General features: G+C 51.5%; 1 protein-coding gene across 6 annotated transcripts in view; it reads left to right on the top strand.

Moving 5' to 3' along the window:
- ZDHHC3 (zinc finger DHHC-type palmitoyltransferase 3) overlaps positions 1–16,839 on the top strand; it is a 60,196-nt gene that overhangs the window by 19,198 nt on the left and 24,159 nt on the right. For all 6 annotated transcript variants that reach the window (XM_043587202.1, XM_043587200.1, XM_043587201.1 and 3 more), the window contains exon 3: positions 15,379–15,503. In XM_043587202.1, the coding sequence (XP_043443137.1) occupies positions 15,379–15,503 (125 nt within the window). The remainder of the gene's footprint in view (positions 1–15,378; positions 15,504–16,839) is intronic.

The following is a 16,839-nucleotide window of genomic DNA, read 5'->3' as shown; positions in this document are numbered from 1 at the left end:
TGCTCTGGGAGAGCTCCGGTCCAGGTGAAATCCAGCCTCTAGTTAGAAAGGCTCAGCCCGATAAGCATGGCGACTGGGGGCCGGTCATCAGAGTGGCAAGCATGCTCGGGGGCCGGGGGGAGTTTGGTCAGGCCGGGGCTTCCCGGTGAAGACAGGACTGCAGCTAGGTGCTCTCGAAAGTAAAGCCGGATCCAATTCCAGGAACCTGCACGGAAATGGCCTTCACTTTGTTGGGGCGAGGCTCGCCTTTTCCTGAAAAGCTGGACAAGCCTGTTTCAGGCCGCAGCAGGTGCCTCTTGGTGAATATCTGTGGGGAAAGCGGTGGCGTTCTGCCTGAGGACTTAGCGAAATACACCAGCTGTGCAAGTGGCCATGGAATGTCGTGTACCCTGGCATTAAATCCTCTGTTCCCGTTCATTATCTTGTGTAGGGAAAGGACAGCGCGTGATTTGATAAAGACCTCCTGTGGCTTCATTGTTTGAGTGCGTAGGACGAGTGTGTTTAAATTAGGAAAGGGAAGACACCGCACAGACTTTGTTTCTGTGAGCCCCGGGGGAAAGCAAACTAGAGACCCTGGGTCCCGGGCTGGTTCCCTTCTCGGAGGGCTCCGTTTCGTGCGGGTTCCGGTGGTGGGTGTTACCCCATCCCCCGGGGAGAGCAGCTTTCGCAGCTCAGTTCTGCGTCCAGATAGCACCTCTTCTCGCGCCAGGACCGTCTGCGGGGTCACCAGACGGTCGGCGCCTGAAGGAAACCAAGTTCAGATTTCCCCTGCTATCTGAGAGTAGAGAGTTCCCGGGAAACCTTTCATAAGCTAGAATCGCATAAAGCGGAGAAGCAGTTGCCGTTTTGTAAGAGCAAAACACCCTCTTCAGATTTGTTTCGGTTGGCAAAAACAGGTACTAAAGTAGGTCTCTCGGAAAAGCAAAGCGACTTAAGGAGAACGGTTTATAATTGAGGGGAAGCCTGCGCCCGGTTACGATCGGGGCGCCCTCTGTCTAGAGAAGACGGGTGAGGCCAGCCCTGTGCGACTGAGGCTGTGGCGGGGGAAAGCGCCAGTTGCCGTGGAAGAGCAAGGGCGGGGACGTTCACCAGTCTAGGCGGCGATGGCTGCCCGGCACACCCAAGCCAGGTCTTGTGAGCGCTGCGTATGCTGTCGGGGGAGGTGACGGGCGGCAGGGAGGGAGGACACTGATGGTGTGCCAGGCAGAGAGAGTAACATGGACGAAGACACAGGAATGCAGGCATGTGGCTCCTCGAGGCCCCCAGGAGCCGTTTGCGATGGTGGGAACTTAGGAGGGCGATAGGTTTGGGCTGGCGGTGTGGGCGGAGTGCCAAAGCAGTTGGGTGACGAGGGGCAGTCTAGAGCCCCTGAGGATTTTAAATAAAAGAGTGGCAGGGTGCCTGGGTGGCTTAGTCAGTTAAGCGTCGGACTTCGGCCCAGGTCACGATCTCATGGTTGTGAGTTTGAGCCCCGCATCGGGCTCTGTGCTGACAGCTTGGAGCCCGGAGCCTGCTTTGGATTCTGTGTCTCCGTCTCTCTCTCAAAAATAAATGCACATTTAAAAAAAAAAAAAAAGTGGCAAGATGCAGGTGTCATTTTACAGGGATCACTCTGGCAGTGGTGAGGAGGAGCCCTGGGGGCACCGCGGGATGGGATCCAATGAATGGCATGTGCATTGAGTGCCTCCTCTGTGAAAGGTCCTTTTTGAGCAATGGACACAGCTGTGAGCAAGTCAGACCAGACGCCCCTGCCCGCCTGAAGCTCGCGTCCTGGCACAGGGGTCAGGCAGTGAAGACATATGAGAACAAGGGAATTTCAAACAGCGATGAGTGTTTTAGAGACAATCGAAGGGTGTGACCGAGGTGATGTGGCAGTGACTTTTCTGCGGCGCAGGGGGCCTTCTTTACCTGAAGGGAGTCTGAGAAGACCTCAGAGCAGTGCCACCTGACTGAGACCATGAAGCTGTGAGTCAGGCAAACGAAGCTTTGAGGGCAGAGCCTTCCGGGAAGAGGAGGGAGCAGGTGCAAAGGCCCAGAGGTGGGCACGTGCTTGGGGTGTTTGAGGAACAGGACTAAGACCTGGGTGACCAAAGTGTGGTGAGTCGGGGCAAGAGGAGCCAGAAGAGGTGGATAGAAGCCAGATTGGGCAGGACCCTGAGGGCCTCACGAAAGCTTTGGTCTTTACCCTAAATGCAGCAGGAAGCCATCAGAGAGGCATGATGTAACCTGATTTTTTTTTTTAATGTTTATTTAATTTTGAAAGACAGGGAAAGAGACAGAGTATGAGCAGGGGAGGGGCAGAGAGAGAGAGAGGGAGACACAGAATCCGAAGCGGGCTCCGGGCTGTCAGCACAGAGCCCAACGCGGGGCTCAAACCCATGAACTACGAGATCATGACCTGAGTCGAAGTTGGACAGTTAACCGACTGAGCCACCTAGGCGCCCCGGCATAACCTGATTTTTAAAACGACAGTGCCTTGTGCTTGTGATGGAGGTGGGGCAGAGACCCAGGAAGATCACCGGGATTGCAGTGGCCCACACAGGATGGGGTAGCGGCTCAGACCAAAATGGAAGCTGTGAATCTGGGCAGAAGCTATTGGATTTGGAGTATCTTTTAAGCCACTCATTCTCAAACCTGGCTACACATTGGACTACTTTAGGGAGCTTTGAAAAAGTACCGGTGCCCGGGCCCCGCCCCCAGAGAGTCTGCTCTGATTGGTTTGGGGCAGAGCCCTGGGTGTTGGGGGGCTTTAAAGCTCCCAGGTGTCCCTTGTGTTCAGCTAGGTCTGAGAAGCTCTGTGCAGAAGGGTTGATTGACTGAATGGAGAGGGACTGAACAGTGTGCCGTCCAGAGCCTTCGCTTGAGCAGCTCTAGGGGATTATTGGTGCCATTGAGTAAATGGGAACATCTAGGAGAACAGATTTTGGAGAGAAATCAAAGCTGTTCTGGCCAACTGTGTATTACACGTAAGCAGAGATGCCAGGTAAGCAGTAGGTAGCCAGGTGGAGGGTCAGGATCAGACAGCAGGGTTGAGGTCGTTGGTGTCTAGAAGGCATGTGAGTCAGGGAACTGGATGTCAGGAGGAGGGCAGCTGGAAGGCTTCTGCCCTGGCATTCACGCCTGTGTCCTTTCACCCCATATTGACTTGCGTGGCCTCTCCAGGGATCTCCCCGGTCTAGCCCCTTGCACTTGGATGCAGGAGCGAATGGTTCTCATGGCTGCCGATCCCAAATGAATGAGAACCAAAGACTGTTCCCCAAACACCAGTCTGCTGCTCATTCGTGTGTTTCGCTAGTGGCCCCAAAGAAAACTGGGCCCCAAAATGAAGCAACTCAAACGTGTCCTAAATACATGCCCCATCTCACCTGCCTTTCCCCTCCCAGCACATGACATGTTATGCAAAACCCGGTGTGTACAGAGAGAGAGGGAGGCCCTGGGGCCGAGTTGGGAGCCTAGATCTCACACTGAAAACAGATCAACCCGGGGCTCCTTGCTAACACTGCAGGGGGAGTCTGTTTTTAGAAAGGTGTCACTGAGGGGTCTAAGGAGTTCCCTAACAGGATTATAATGTTTTGTATCTCAGGAATTCGTGCTGTATACGGTCCTGCAGGAGAACCTGTATGCAAAGGTTATAAACGACATCTAACAACGTATGCATTGTTTCCCATTTGGGTTTGTTAGTATTGCTGGGTTATAATTAAAGGCAAAAAGTCTCTCACAGTCTTCCGCAAACAGTTAACAGACCGCTTCCAGCTTTGAAATTCTTCCTGCAGTCGTAACAATTGCAGTTGAACAGTTGCAACCACCCCCAGCTTTCTGGACCATTTAGCAATCATTTCCTCCAACACAGTAGGAAATGGGTCCATGTAGAGCTTGAGCAGAAAAGGGAAGAGGGAAATGGCACACAAAGGTGTGAATGGCCGCCTTGGAGGTGAGGTTCCCATGGGAAATGGGGTAAAAAGGACAGGCCCGGAAGGAGAGAGAAAGAGGCCAAAGGGGCCTCACTTGGCAGGGGCGCTGGCCTAGAGGTCACAGGGTGTGGGCAGAGCACAAGTCAGATCGGTGTTTGGTATCTGGTGCCCTCTCCTTGCTCGCTCTAAGAGGATGTGATGTCATCAAGGAGCTTTTTGTGTTCCTGAAACACTTAAGAGGTCCAGAGAGGCTCTGAGTGCCTGGACTCAGAAACTCTTATCTTGGTGCCGGTCTCCCTCCCCGCCCCGCCCCACCCTCCCAATTTCATCACTTCTTCCTTTCCCTTTGCAAATCCATTTCAGTGCCTCATCCTGTGAGCTTCTTCAGGAATCCCGAGGGATTCCTGTTAACATTTAGATCTGGGACAATGTCTGTCTCCCGGAAGCTGCTTAAAGCTGGAAGGCGTAGCTTGTCTCTTTCTGTCCTGGCTGCCAGGAAGCTCAAAGCTAAGCGCTTCATAATCTCGCAATAATTGTGTAAACCCTTTTGGTCATTTACTAACTAATCGTTTACTAACCTCATTATAAACTATCTCAAATCTGAGGGGCTCCTGGGTGGCTCAGTCGGTTAAGCATCTGACTTCAGGTCAGGTCATAATCTCGCAATTCATGAGTTCAAGCCGCTCGTCATTGGGTTCTCCGCTATCAGCACAGAGCCTGCTTGGGATCCCCTGTCTCCTTCCCTCGCTGCCCCTCTCCCCTCAAAAATAAACAAACATTAAAAAAAATTTATTTGATTTTAATTTTTTTTTAATGTTTATTTTTGACACAGAGAGAGACAGAGCATGAGCGGGGAAGGGGCAGAGAGGGAGGGAGACACAGAATCCAAAGCAGGCTCCAGGCTCTGAGCCGTCAGCACAGAGCCCGACGCAGGGCTCGAACTCACGGACCGCGAGATCGTGACCTGAGCCGAAGTCAGACGCTCAACCGACTGAGCCACCCAGGCGCCCCTAAAAAAAAGTTTTTTTAATTATCTCAATCTGAGATTTGACAAAGGAGGCCTATAAATCAATTTAACTACATTGTTAAGGAAAAGAAAATTCATCAGTCTGTCTGCCGCTGCCTCTCCCTCCCTTTGAATCCCGTCTTGTGAACACCTTGCTGTAGACAGACCTCGCATGACTATCCCAGACCACTGCAGGCCACTGATTTCGGTTCCAGCCGCCAAAACCCATCCATGGATATCAGGATCCATTGTGCAGTTCGTGTGTTCCCTCCTGGAGCCTCTCTCGGCGACGTTATCGATCGCATGTTGCGTGTGGAGTCAGTTAGCAAGTACAGTAAACCCTTGTGTGCTAGCATAATTCATTCCGGGAACATGCTTGTAATCCAAAGCACTCGCATATGGAAGCGAGTTTCAAGAACTGTTGGCTCAGTTGTGATCACGCGACGTTCTGCATCACATGCCGCTCACATTGCAAGACATCGCTCATTTATCAAGTTAAAACTTACTAAAAATGTCTGCTCATCTTGCGGAACGCTCGCTGAAAAAGTTACTGGCCATCCGAGGTTTGATGTATTTACTTGGACCAGCGGCAAGACGGCGTGGTGGCAGGCCCGCAGAAACAGAGGAGGAATAGCACTGGGCCCTCCCCCCAGCATGCCGGGTGAGGGTGGAAGTAGTGACCCATTCCCCAGGTCAGGGGACTTGCCAGATCAGGGGGTAATTCGAGCCGGCTGCTACATCCTCCCTCATGCCAGGCAACATCTCGTAGCTGTCACGGAGCAACTCAGAAGAGAGAAGCGAGTGACCCATTTAGGGATTACCTACCTCCACCTTTCTGTGAAGGAGACAGGTGGCCTGTGACACAGGCCTGAGGCTGGTCACCATGTTCCTGGCAGAGCTGAAGGAGAGAGAGTTTCTGCCTGGACAGCAGGTGTGCTCACATCTCCCTCCCAGGGCCCCTGTAACACTTTAGGCAAGTTTCATCCTTGTTGCTTCAAATACATGAGGATATTGAGGCCTTAGATTTGTTGGTATTTCTATGGAAGTTTCTCTGTTGCTTTTTTTTTTTTTTTAATGTTTATTTATTTATTTTGAAAGAGAGAGCACAAATGGGGAGGGGCAGAGAGAGAGAGAGAGAGAGAGAGAATTCCAAGCAGGCTCCATGCTCTCGACACAGAGCCCACCTCGGTGCTTGATCTCATGAACCGCAAGATCATGACCTGAGCTGAAATCAAGAGGCGGCCACTTAACTGACGAAGCCCCCCAGTCACCCCTCTATTACTTTTCATCGTGTCCTTTTTACGCCATCATGTTGTCCTAGATACTTACCGAAACGGGCCTGCTTCAGTTTTTGAGAGAGAAAACATATGCACACACGTGCACGTGCACAGGGGGAGGGCAGAGAGACAGAGAGAGAGAGGGAGAATCCCAAGCAGGTTCCTTGCTGTCAGTGTAGAGCCTGATGCAGGGCTCGATCTCACGAACCGTGAGATCATGACCTGAGCATAAATCAAAGAGTTTGACGCTTAACCACCTGAGCCACCCAGGTGCCCTGATACAGGCCTGTTTCAGTCTTAATGGTAACATGCTGATACAGTTGTTGGCAGAATAATATTTTGGCTTGAGGGCAGTTTGAAAAAGCCTCTTCAGGGCTCTTAACAGCAATGTCCGATAAATACATACGTTGTCTTCTGATGGAGGTGAGGGCTCTAGACTTGGATTGCCTGGGTCTGAATCCTGGTTCTGCCATCTGTTAGCCATGTGACCTTGGGAAGTTGCTTCATTTCTTTGCTTTAGTTATCTCATCTGTAAAATGGGTAATAACAGTCTCTGCCTCACAGGTTTATTGGCGGAATTAACTGACAAAATACAGTAAGGCACGTGGAACGGTGTCTGGCATAGAGCACTCCATAAATGTCTGTTGTATCATCATTATCATTCAGCTTGGTTTGTTGAATACACGCTCCGTGGCAGGCCCTGGGCAATTCACTGGGGCTGCAAGTTGAAAGACATTGTCTCTATCCTCCAGGAATTTATAGCTGTGGAGGAGAGATCAGTGTGTACTTAAACGATCCGTGTTGAGACCAATAAATACAGGCTGGAACAGCACAAAAGCCAAGTGATGGCTTCTCTCTTGGGTGTGGCCTGGGGCCACGAGGAGGAAGGCGGAGGAGGTGATCCCTGAGTGGGTTTTGGTTCCGGTACAAGAGGCGAACAGGCTGGGCAGAGGTGCTGATGTGAGTCCCTGGGGGGTACAAGGTGAAGGTCTCGGAGAGCATGGTGCCTTTGGGAAGCCGCAGGTGGTCCACAGCCGGGGGACTGCTGGGGCAGGGACAGGGGGAGACCCTGGGTCAGTGGTCTGAGGCTGCGTTGTGGTGGCCCTGCTCGAGCCCTGACCGGGAGTTCGGACCCTGGGCCGGGGGAAGGCTCTGCGAAGCCTGTGAAGGTGTCCAGGCAGGGAGAATAGTAGGATCAGATTCCCATTTTAGAAAGTTTACTCTGGGAAATAGGAGAACAGGCCGGGGTGGGAGGTGGCTCTAACATCTGGGGCGCGTGAGGATGGGCCGGAACAAAGGCCGTGACAGCGGCTTGGAGGGGAGGATATGGGATTCGAGGCACGGTTTGGGACAGGAGTAACCTGGTGGAGTAGGAGGGGTGAGGGGTAAGCGAGGGTAGATAGAGGCGCCACGGGCCAGGGAAGTGAGAATGGGAGGGGCGGTTTGGAGCGAAAGGAATGGATTCAGTTGTAGCATGTTGAATCTGGGGGGTTGGTTTTCCTCGGTTTTAATGTCTCTTGAACAGCCAGGTGGAGATGTTGCAGCTCGAAAAGAGGCCTGAGTTGGAGCCCACGATTGGGCATCACCACTGGGTGTGATGGGGGAGGACTGTCAGCAGGGGACGGGGCTGGTGGGGGATCCCTGAGGAACACCAGGGTCCAGCACGGGTAACAGCCCAAGGGAGAGCAAGAGGCAGGGGGACACCCAGAGGGAGCAGAGCAGCCTCAGGAGAGAGTGACAGAAGGAGGGACTGGTGGTCACAGGAGATCCAAGGGAGTTGAGGGCCTAGAACCGACCTTTGGGTTTGGCCACAGGGAGTTGCTCAGTGACCTGGTGACAGGTGTTCCTGGTGTGAAGACGACAGGCACCGGAGAGCAGTGAACCAGAGTCAGGGAGAGATAGTAGAGACAGAAGTGCACACGACCTCGACAAGCTTAGCTGTGAGGGGTGGGAGGGCCCGGAGTGTGCGCACAACATGAGGGAGAAGCTTTGAGCTAAAGGTCTGGGGCCCCTGAGGGCCAGGATTAGCCGGGACCCTCACCCTCCAAGCTGGTGGTTTATCCCAGCTGCCTCAGTTTTCTCTGAAATAGAAAAGGAAGTAGGTGGGGGTTGAGGAAGGTACTGGAAGTTTGGGCTAGCCCCTGAGGGGAATGATTGACAGAATCATATCACACCTCCCTGCCCCAGATTTAAACGGATTCCACTACGGGACCAAACATACATTTGAGGAACGTCTGAGTATCATGGGCCTATAAATTCTTTAGTGTCTTAACTTGCTGTGTGCACGGAGAAAAGACTGGAAGGATATGCTCCCAAATGTTGATTATACAGATCTCCGGGCGATACAATCAAAGGGTGGGTTTTTCCCTTTTAATTTTCTCGTCTATTTTTTTTTAATCATGAAGAAGTATTACTGTGGAAATGAGGGGGGGAAATCGGTACATTGTGGTCTGCCAGGCTGCAGAAGCCTGGGAGCCTCAAGACAGCCCTGTGAGATGCGTAAGGACGGGGGGGGGGGGGGGGGGGGGGGCGGTTCTCAGTAACGCAGGCGTCACAACATTGGCAGAAATGTCTCGGCAGGCCTACCGACTCCCTGCCGTCTGTCCAGAATGGTACAGAACGAAATTCCTTACCATGAACTAATCACAGGAAGTTCTGAAGTCTGTGGAGATAAGCACAGGAGAGAATATTAAGGAAGGAAGGAAGGAAGGAAGGAAGGAAGGAAGGAAGGAAGGAAGGGAAAGGAAAGGGAAGGAAGGAAGGAAGGAAGGAAGGAAGGAAGGAAGGAAGGAAGGAAAGAAAGAAGGAAGGGAGGGAGGGACGGAGGGAGGGAGGAAAGGGGAAGGGAAGGGAAGGGAAGGGAAGGGAAGGGAAGGGAAGGGAAGGGAAGGGAAGAAAGGAAAAGACGTTGGAGGCAAAGGCAGGAAAGCACCTGTGTCACAGGATCCTCTGTCTCAGGGACTGGCCCAGCTGGCCTCTGGGTCTGAAGGATGGACTTGCTGGGCAGATGGGGTCTTGCCTGGAAGGGAATGAGCCTTCTAGGGGATTTATGTAAATAGAGTCCTGCTGGAGGGGACAGGCTTTTAAAAAAAGCTGAACTGTGGGGCACGTGGGTGGCAGTTGAGCATCTGACTGTGAGCTCAGGTCATGATCTCACAGTTCGTGAGTTCGAGCCCCGCGTCGGGCTCTGTGCTGACGGCTGGGAGCCCGGAGCCGGCTTCGGATTCTGTGTCCCCCTGTCTCTCTGCCCCTCCCCTACTCGCTCTCTGTCTCTCTGTCTCTGTCTCTCTCTCTCAAAAATTAATAAACGTTAAAATAAATAAATAAAAATTAAAAAAAATAAAAAGGCCGTGCTGTTACATGATGTGCCCTGGTCTGGAATAGCAGGCAATAATGAGAATACCGGAAGAGAGTTCCGATTGCCCTTTGCAGTTTAGGGTTTTCCTCTTGTAGGCCTTTACGTGGGGCCTCCTGAGGTTTACAGCAAATTCTGGGACCTTAAAAACTGGAAGTGGGGGGAAAATAGTGACCTGAGCCCTCATTTAGGAAAACTCTGCCCCATTGATTTATCTCCTTGGGCAGACGGTGTTCCTTAGGGCTTTTCCTTTGTGCATGAGGAGTGACATCCAGTTGTGGTTTTGTGCCTTCAGGATTCATACAAGTTCACACGGTTGCCCAGACTCAATGACCTTTTGCATTAAAGAGTATTAATGTGGCCTTCTGGGCTTTTGTGGGGCCCTCTCTGCCTGGGCCAGAGCCCTTCCCAATCCCCTTTTATTTTTTTATTTTTTCAAAGGGTTAAGAACATTTTTTTAAGTTTGTTTATTTATTTATTTTGAGAGAGAGAGAGAGAGAGACAGCATAAGTGGGAGAGGGGCAGAGAGAGGTGGGGAGAGAGAGAGAATCTCAAGCAGGCTCCAAGCTGTCGGTACAGAGCCTGACGCAGGGGTTTGAACCCACAAAGCCGCAAGATCGTGACCTGAGCCAAAACCAAGAGTCGGACGCTTTAACTGACTGAAGCTACCCAGGCACCCTCCTTCTGGATCCTCTTTCAAAGTCCAGTCATATGGGTGGTCGGGGTCCAGCTTTGCCCTTGTAAAGACTTCCAGACCCTAGTGCCTCAGGGCAGGGCCTCAGATAGCTCAAGATGAGATGGTCATAGCGTTTTGAATATAAAATTCAGTTAAGTTGGGCATATTCCTACTTTGGGTAGTTCCTTCCTGAGGTATATTTTTATGCTTGTATTTAAAAAAAAATTAGTGTTTATTTTTGAGAGAGAGAGACAGAAAGAGAGCAGGGGAGGGGCAGAGAGAGAGGGAGACAGATGATCCGAAGCAGGCTCTGTGCTGAGATCAGAGAACCCGACTTGGGGCTCAAACTCGCTAACCATGAGATTGTACCTGAGCCGAAGTTGGACGCTTACCCGACTGAGCCACCCAGGCGCCCCTTGCCTGTATTTTTAATGAGTTTCTTCCTAATTGCAAAAGCCACATGTTCATATTAGAACATTTAAGAAATATGGTCAAGAAAATGCAAATAACCTGTGATCTGACTATGTGAGATATCCATTAATAATTTGGCACATGTCTTTGTCTATATATATATATATAGCTGTATATATATATATATATATATATATATATATATATATATACAGCTGACCCTTGAACAATGTGGTATGAACTGCACGGGTCCACTTATACACGAATTTTTTTGATAAGAACATTCCAGTACTGGAAATGTGTTTTCTCTTACTTATGATTTTCTTAACATTTTCTTTCCTCTAGCTTTATTTATATATAGTACTATATAGTACTACATACTACTAGAATATAGTAGTATAGTATATTACTATATATAGTAGTATATATATCCTACTATATAGTGTAGGATACAAATAATGTACAATATATGTGTGAGTTGACTACTCACGTTTTTGGTATTCTGGTCAACAGGAGGCTATTAGCAGTTAAGTTTCAGGTGAGTCAAAAGCCATATGTGGATTTTTGGCTGCACGGACCCCTCAGCCCTGCATTATTCAAGTGTCAACTGGGTATCAGATCTGTTCCGGAATGTCTTATATGCCATATACTCTTTGGAAGTCTATGTGTGCCTTTAGCCATCTGTCATAGATGTTCTCCATGCTGATAGCTGTATACTTTTATAGCAGATTTAATGTCAAGAAGGACGTCCTAAATGGCATCATACATATCACAGAGTCCTCACCTATCAAAGTTTGTTTGCTTTTACAGTTTCTTTTTTTTTTTAATGTTTTTATTCATTTTTGAGAGAGAGAGACAGAACCCAGTGGGGAAGGGGCAGGGAGAGGGGGAGACAGAGAATCTGAAGTAGGCTCCAGGCTCTGAGCTGTCAGCATAGGGCCTGACATGGGCCTCAAACTCACGAACCGTGAGATCATGACCTGAGCCAAAGTCGGACGCCCAACCGACTGAGCCACCCAGCGCCCCTGCTTTTAAAATTTCTATCATAGGCTTTTCTGGCATCTGACGGCGTTTTGCAGACTAGGTGGGGTTTTTTCCTACTTTTTAAAAAAAAATTGTAATGAAACATATGACACAGTTGAAAGGGCATGAAGGATAATACCATGATATGATAATATGATATCTCCACGCCCCCAGCCTCATACATAAAACATTACAAAGGCGGTTTAACGTCTTTGTTTCCCCCCACACCCCCACTTTTCCTCTCCCAGCCTCCCCACCACCACGGAGGTGACTGTTACTCTGAATCACATGTAGTTTTCAGCATCTTGGTGCCCATAGTGCCTGTGTATCAGGATCCACATTTCTAGAAGTTTCTTCTCAGGACCTCATCTCTGTCCCACTCAAAGTCCTGAGCCTCCACCAATGAGAAGAGCATTCATGTGGATGAGCATGCCTTTGGCTTTTCTGGGCTCGTATTTGTCTGTTGCCCCATCGGCCTCAGGCAGACCAGTAGGGAAGCACAGCACCGTTCCTAGTGACATGTCGGCCACATGCTGCCCATCTCCAGTGTAAGTGGGTCCTTAACGAGACAGGAGAGCAGAGAAAGAGCGTGACGAAATGGTCAGCAGGGGAAAGTTGGGCGGGGGGGGCGCCAGCAAAGAGCCATATGAGGAATGGGGTGCATGCTGGCTGGAGACCCCAGAGAGGCACCCGAGGCCCTCTTTGAGACAACTTGCAAGTCTTCCCATAATTGAACTGTGGTCCTGAGTTTTTTCCTCCACTGCCTGGGAGACACCCCTGCGCGTGCCCTCTGGCTCTGGTGCTTCTGCTCTATCCGTCATCCTCTGGACAGGCCACCTCTGGCCACTGCTTAGACTGCCTCCGTCCCCAGGTGCCCCTGTCCTGCTACGTCCACCAGGATCCTCCCGGCCTTCCCGCCTCCCCTAGCTCCTGATCCACCAGTGGCCGTGGCTTTGGCCGGGTGCTCAGCCTCCTTGCTGTGTCTGGGCATCTGGGCATCCGCCCCAGCAGCTGTTTGGGACCCAGGCCCCCATCACTTCCGTGTACTTTCCCACAATGCTCAGTGTGGCGTAGACTTTCGGGAGAGGGTCGGTACTTGATTTGTCTTTGTAGTTTCCATAGCTAGGGTCTTTGTCCCCGTGAGTCATTTTTGTAGCAAAAGACAAAACTCCAGCTCCCTGGTCTGTACTGCTTCTTCAGTGGCTCTTCCTATCCCAGGATTTCTCCTTCGTGGGAAAGGTGCTGACACCCCGTCTTCCTCCCCTCTAACCCGGGAACCCCTCGCTTGGCCTGTTACAGTCCGTCAGCCCTGAAATCCCCACCTACCCACCCTAGCCGACCGCACTGCCCCTCACCCGGGCCCCTTCGGGACTTGGGCGTGGCCCCCAGTTCTGTGGTCAGATGTGGCGTCAACTTCCCTGATGGTGGTGTCCCGTGGGCGCCCACTGATGAGCACGGCCTCCTGTCACCTAGACCTTAGGTGGGGGGTGTGGAGCAGTCCCATCCCAGAGCCATGACTCGACCCAGTGTCAGGCCCGGTTCTTGATAGGGAGCTGGGCCACGCTGCTGGAGCCCCCCAGGCTGGCACCCTGAGCCCCCTTCTTTCTTGTCCTGCTTGCTTTCATTGCTCCTTTCACCCCGTGCTAAAACTGATAGACCTTTTCCAGGCTAGAGGCTCTGGTGCTGAATGAGGTAGACCCGTCATGGAGCTCCTGGTCTAGCATAGTAATTCTCAGCCCTGCTGAGCGCTTTGTAAAAATGCGGGTGTCCACGCACCCTGACAGTTTTGTGTGGTAACCCCGCATTAGAGTCGAGGCATCCGGAGGTTGTTACAGGCACAGTGTTGCGTCCAACACCCGGCCAAGAACACAGGCTACCTGCCTCGGTCCGCTTGGGCTGTTGTAACAAACTACCAGAGACGGGCTGGCTTACAAACAAGAGAAAGTTATAGTTCTCGCAGCTCTATAGGCTGGGAAGTCCAAGATCACGGTGCTGGCAGATTCAGCCTCTGGGGGAGGGCCCACTTCCTGGTTCGCAGACGGCCATCTTCTCACTGTGTCCTCACATGGCAGAAGCGGTGAGGGAGCTCTCAGCAGTCACTATAAGGGCGCTAAGGCCCAGGCGCAAGGGCTCCACCCTAGTGACCTGACCACCTCCCCGAGGCCCCACCTCCCAATAGCACACACTGAGGGTTAGGAATTTGAGAGACACATTCGGTCCCTTGTTGTGCCCTGTGCTGAGCACTCTCTCTCAAGCTGGCCCCCTGCCCGTCCGTCCAGCCTCCCCTCTGCCTACCCTGGATTCCACTGTGCCGATTTTCTCACCAGCCCCCAGACGGGCCGGACTCACTCTCACCTTTTTGTCTTTACCTATGCCCCTCCTCTGACCAGAATCCCTCTCCTCCCTCAGGACTACCTGACATGTCTTAGGACCACCCTTAAGCCTCACCTCTTGAGAGGCGGCCGGGTGGCACAGTCAGTTAAGCATCCAACTTCGGCTCAGGTCATGATTTCGCAGTTCGTGGGTTCGAGCCCTGCATCAGGTTCTGTGCTGACAGCTCAGAGCCTGAAGCCTGCTTCGGATTCTGTGTCTGCCTCTCTCTCGGCCCCTCCCCCACTCGTGTTCTCTCTCTCTCTCTCTCTCTCTCTCTCTCTCAAAAATAAATAAACTTAAAAAAAACAAACAAACAAAAAAAACCTCATCTCTTGAAACCTCTCTGGTTCCCTGGCTAGTTGGTACCTATTCCTCTGTGCTCTCTCAACACAACTGTCTTCTAGCATCATTAGCCTCCAAGAGACCAAGGGCCTACTGGGACAGAGACCTTGTTTGATACCTGAATCCATAGCAGTGAGCACTGGAGCACGGGCTGAGCACCAAGTAGGCCCCTGGCGAAGACTGGTCATTGAGACCCTGCGTAGGCCTGGACACCGCCCGCTTTCCTTCTGCTTGGACAGGCACACGGGCCCCAGTAGACGCTGGTGGCACTTTGGGTCTGCTGTTGGCTCCACCGGAGTTGTTCACAGCTAGAACAAAATGCAGAGCACTCACGAGCGTACGAAAGGATGGGATGGCAAACTGGGAGGGCACGTCGGGTCAGAAAGCAAGTCAGAGATCCGAAGGCCATGGTTCACAGTTGCTTTTGGATTCACAAGAACCAAATGTAGATTACCAGTGCTTCCTAACAATAGTATTGGTAAGAGAATAAAATAAAACGATTCTAGTTTAAACAGTAGCCAGTGACATTCAGAGCTGCAGACTTTGATCTGGAAAAACTGAGCTGTGGGGTGTGACGCCCGTTAGTAAAACTTCGCAAGGGCCCAAGGTGTTACTGGGAAATTTTAACGTAGACCAAACGGGAATGGGCGAGTCAAATCCTAACTGTAGTATTTCCGTAGGAAAGAACGGATTCAGTGAAAACCACATCACTGAGATGAAAGCAGAAAGATCATTAGGAACAGCCTAACTGTCTACTGGGGAAAATCATTTACTTTTTCCACAGGAAAACTCATGGTCCATAAGTATCCATCGGTGTTGGCGTGATTCTGAACAGAGTCCACGTGTTGTTGGGATGAGACTGTCCTGTCCGTGTGTGTGTGTGTGTGTGTGTGTGTGTGTGTGTGTGTGTTTAGCTGCTGCTTCCAGGTGACCATCTCCACCACGGGGCGTCAGAACTGACGGAATCCCTGGCCCAGCCCTGACCCCTTTCCTCTTTCTCACAGGGCGCGGTGCCCAAAGGAAACGCCACTAAAGAATTCATCGAGAGTTTACAGCTGAAGCCCGGGCAGGTGGTGTACAAGTGTCCCAAATGCTGCAGCATTAAGCCCGACCGAGCCCACCACTGCAGGTACGCGTGCGCCCCGACCCCCTCCTCCCGACCTGGGCTCGCTTCCTCCCCTCCCCCACCTCTCACCTGCTCTGGAGTAGCACCCCCCACCCCACCCCGCCGCCTGCTTCCGGAGTGGGTGCCGTCAGCAACAAGACTTCTGGACGTCCCCTGCTCTGGGCAGGGAACGGCCACTGTGACTCTCCCTCCCCATCTCCGTGAGCTCACTAGATGGGAAAGGGCGTTTGGTTTGGGCTCAGGACACCTGTCCTAAGACTTGACTCTCCCACAGCTGATGAAGCGCCCTGCCCTGACAGTCAAGCGCCCTTGACTGTCTCCGCCCGTTTCCAGATCTGTACAATTGAGGGGGTTCCTCCTCTTCCTACCTCACGGCTTTATTAATTAAGGGCACAGGAGACAAAGCTTTAGAAAATCATTCTGTGAGTGTCTAATACTTGACACACTTAAGAGGTGGGCCCCGTTCACTTAAATTTTAGCAAAGGGGTTGTCCTTGAATGAAGGCTTCTCTTTAAAACAAAACTTCGGGCGCCTGGGTGGCTCAGCCGGTTGAGCGTCTGACTTCCGTTCAGGTCACGATCTCGAGGTTCATGAGTTCAAGCCCCACATTGCGGAGCCTGCTTTGGATCCTCTGTCCCCCCTCTCTCTCTGCCCTTCCCCAGCTTGTGCTCTCTCTCAAAAATAAATTAACTTAAAAAAAAAAAAAAAGGAAAAAACTTCTAGGGGCTCCTGGGTGGTTTGGTGGGTTGAATGTCTGCTCTCGATCTCAGGTCTTGATCTCGGGGTCGTGAGTTCGAGCCCCAAGTTGGAAGCCGCGCTGAGCATGAAGCCTACTTGGGGAAAAAACAAAAACAAAGCAAAACAAAACAAACAAACACCACACAACAACCTTCTAGAGGTTGTGACAATTGTAGAATCCGGCCCCCAGAGCCATCTTCCCATCTCCTCTGTGGTGATGTTTCCCTTTGGTTTTCAGATTTCTTCATTGTTTTGAGTCTTCTCAACAAGAAGACATCTAGCTGAAAACTGCATTTTCTCATTACAGGGGAACTTTCAATGATAAATTACAGAAATACAAACGTGTCATTTGGTCCCTTTTTCGGACTGGTGTGTGTTTGGGGCGGGAGGGTCGCACCGAGGTCGCACGGCTGGTGAGTACCAGAGAGAGGATTGGCTCCCAGTGCTTGCGGCTCTGGTTGGGGAGCTCTTTCCACTAGAATTCCAGTTTGGGGGGGGTGGGGTGGGGAATCATGTGACCTGATGTAATCGTATGGACGACGTTTCTCTGTCAGAGAGGTGGCGACCTCCCCAACAAGCTGGCACCTCTTGAGCATGAGGG

This window comes from Prionailurus bengalensis, chromosome A2 (genome assembly GCF_016509475.1).
Source record: "Prionailurus bengalensis isolate Pbe53 chromosome A2, Fcat_Pben_1.1_paternal_pri, whole genome shotgun sequence".
NCBI lineage: Eukaryota > Metazoa > Chordata > Mammalia > Carnivora > Felidae > Prionailurus > Prionailurus bengalensis.
This window is presented reverse-complemented; position numbering and strand designations above follow the sequence as displayed.